Raw genomic sequence first — 2,713 nt, forward strand, 5'->3', positions numbered from 1 at the left:
CGTTCACCGCGCGCAGCGGCAGCTTGGCGGCCAGGCCCGCGCCCCGGCTCCGGCTCAGCGACTGCGTGGACCAGGACATGTGCTTGCCGCTCGGGGCCGGGTTGGCGCTCTGGCCCACGGACTGCGGCAGCGACTTGGTGGAGAAGCTGAGCGTCTTGGTGGTGGAGGCCGACAGGCTGCGTGCTTTGGGGCCGGCCAGGAGCAGCTTGCTCACGGCGGAAATCTTAGACTGGCTGGCCTTGGGGGACGCCCCGGCTGACTGCGGGGTGCCCGGGTTGGTAGGCGAGGCCCCCGCGCTGCGGCCCAGGCTCCTGCCCGCGCGGGGCATGGTGCTGTCCTTGCCGGCGTGCAGCCGGGAGCTCATGGAGGACAGGCTCTCCGCTCGCTCCAGCGAGAGGCATTCGTAGTGGCTGACGGTGCTCCTGCCCAGGGAGTTGGTCCTGCTGGCCAGCTGCTCCAGCTTGGCACTGAAGAGCTTGCTGCTGCTGCTGGCGTCCTTCATCTTGCCGCTGGCCTCATCCGGGAAGCTGGCCACCAAGGGCACCGGCTGGTTCAAGGGGCTGCTGCTGCTGCTGCTGCAGGCACTGTGCTGGGGACTGGCCCGGTTCTTCTGGTCCAAGCTGGACTTTCGGACAGGGGGCAGAGGTGGGGTCCCCTTGGGCCGAGCCAGGACGCAGTGTTTGGGTGAGGCCACCTTCCTCTCCAGGGTCGCCTTGGAGGGCTGGGCGCCCGAGGCGGCGCTGATGCCGTTGGTCTCAGAGGCGCAGTGGTAGAAGAGGCCGTCCGGGGCCTCCTGCCGGCCGGCTTTCTGAAAGGCCCTGGGGAGGCTGCTCGATTTCAGGCTTTTGCTGGGATGCACTGGGCTCTGGGCAGCCGAGCTGGGCAGTGCCATCTCACAGCCATCCGCAACCCTCCCGAAGCTGTCAGTCCCGGGGGAGGCGGACACCTCGCCACTGCTGCTGCTCAGCCTGTCGCCGGGGCTGGCCTTCCTGTCCTGCGCCCGCTCTGCCCTGGCCTCCGGCCTGGCGAGGCCTGCTGCGGTCTCCGACTTCGCCCCTTCTTCACTGGGATAAGCATCCTCTTTCTTTACCTCCTCTTCTCGTTTCAGCCAGGGGTCCTCAAACGTCATCTCTTTCTTTGCGCTGGCTGCCTTGCTCTCCTGGGACCGGGCGGCTTTGGGGACGGAGCCGACGGTAGCAGCGGATGCCTCAGGTTCTTGGACGTGCCGGGGGCTCATGGCAATGCAGGGGTACACCGTAATGTTGGTCTTCATGGGGATGTACCCTTCGCAGCTGCTCAGATTGGCTGTATTGGAGATGGTGACCATGGCCTTGCCCAGGGTGGATATCTTGCAGCCTTTGATGGGGGTGGCTTTGTTGAAAGAGTCTTCCCGCACTTCGGACAAGATGAGCACGTTGTCGGGGCCCGCCTTGGGCTTCTCTCGGCACACCACGGTGGCATTCTGGATGCCGCTGACAAACTCGGAGGTCGGAGGGTCGGCCATCGCCTCCCCATGCCCGAAACACGTCTGGGCTATGAAGCTGTGGCAGGACTGCTCGCCGTCACTGCCCGTGCTCATCTCGCTCAGCCAGGAGCTGATGGAGGAAGGCCTGCTGCCTGCCTCTCGGCCCTTCTCATCCAGGTTCAGCTTCGGGAGGGGCAGGAACTGCGTGATGCTGACCTCGGAGACGGAAGCCACGCTGGAGTAGCACTCCAGGTCCTCGCTGATGCTGCCGATGATGCTGACGGGCCGCGAGCCCGAGGCCAGGGCCTGCACGGAGCAGTCGCTGTTGAAGCTGATGATGCTGGTGGGGCGGCCGCTGTCCAGCACCCCGCTGATGGTCAGCTCCTCCACCAACGTGAACACCAGCTCGTCCTCGCTGTTCAGCTCCAGCGGCTGCTGCACCGTCACCATCGTGGTGCTCACGATCTCCTTCTTGGACTCTGGAGAAACCGCTGCCTGAGGCTCATCATCGGCAGAGGCTTCGGGGAACCCTTCGCTCCCACCGGACATGGATTTCTTCAGAACCCGGGGGCTCATTCCCACCGGGGGGGTACGCACCTCAGGCTGTGGCAGGGACTCACTGGACACCGGGCCGGAGTCCTTGCCCAAGGGAGGCAGAGGGGCAGAAGGCAGGACCCCCTTCTGGGTGTAGACTTTGCATCTCTGGGAGGGCGAGCTGGTCGGCTTATACTCTGAGGTCTTGGACAGGCTGGCGATGCCCAGCCGGGGGGAGCCCATCGCCCTGGGCTTGCCTTCCACGAAGCCACAGGTGTTCAGGCTTTCTCGGCTGCTCTGGAGGCTGGGGCTCTGCACGAGCTGGGAAGAACCGGGCTGGCTGCTGCTGCCGCCAGGGACACTCCTGGGAGGGACAGGGCTTGGGCTGCTGGTGCGTGTGGCCGCAGAGACCGGGGAGCGATGCCTCTGCCGCCTGGAGGCCGGGGGCTCAGCGCCTTCTCTGTCGCTCAGCTGGCTGTCGGACCCATTATCTTCCTTATCAGACTCGCAGGGCGGGTTTGCCCCAGCCCCTTGGCTTAAGGGGGGACACTTGCTTGCCTGCTCTGCCCCGAACTGGGCAGGCAGCTCTTCGAAAGGGAACTTGCTGGGCGCTTCGCTGCCGTCAATGCAGTCCAGCCTCTCCTGCAGCTCGGCAAACGTGTTACACTTCAGGCAGTCCCTTTCCGGTTTGCTGGCCGTGGCCTCTTCGGCCTC

At 65.5% G+C, this 2,713-nt stretch overlaps 1 protein-coding gene across 1 annotated transcript in view; it reads right to left on the reverse strand.

The window, feature by feature from the left end:
- Window position 1: 1 nt before the first annotated feature.
- Window positions 2-2,713, reverse strand: part of KIF26B (kinesin family member 26B) — a gene marked incomplete at its 3' end in the record, with an annotated part of 197,171 nt that continues 194,459 nt past the window's right edge. The window contains exon 9 of the mRNA XM_023536564.1: window positions 2-2,710. Within this exon, the coding sequence (XP_023392332.1) occupies window positions 2-2,710 (2,709 nt within the window). The remainder of the gene's footprint in view (window positions 2,711-2,713) is intronic.

This window comes from Pteropus vampyrus, unplaced genomic scaffold (genome assembly GCF_000151845.1).
Source record: "Pteropus vampyrus isolate Shadow unplaced genomic scaffold, Pvam_2.0 Scaffold159, whole genome shotgun sequence".
Classification (NCBI taxonomy): domain Eukaryota; kingdom Metazoa; phylum Chordata; class Mammalia; order Chiroptera; family Pteropodidae; genus Pteropus; species Pteropus vampyrus.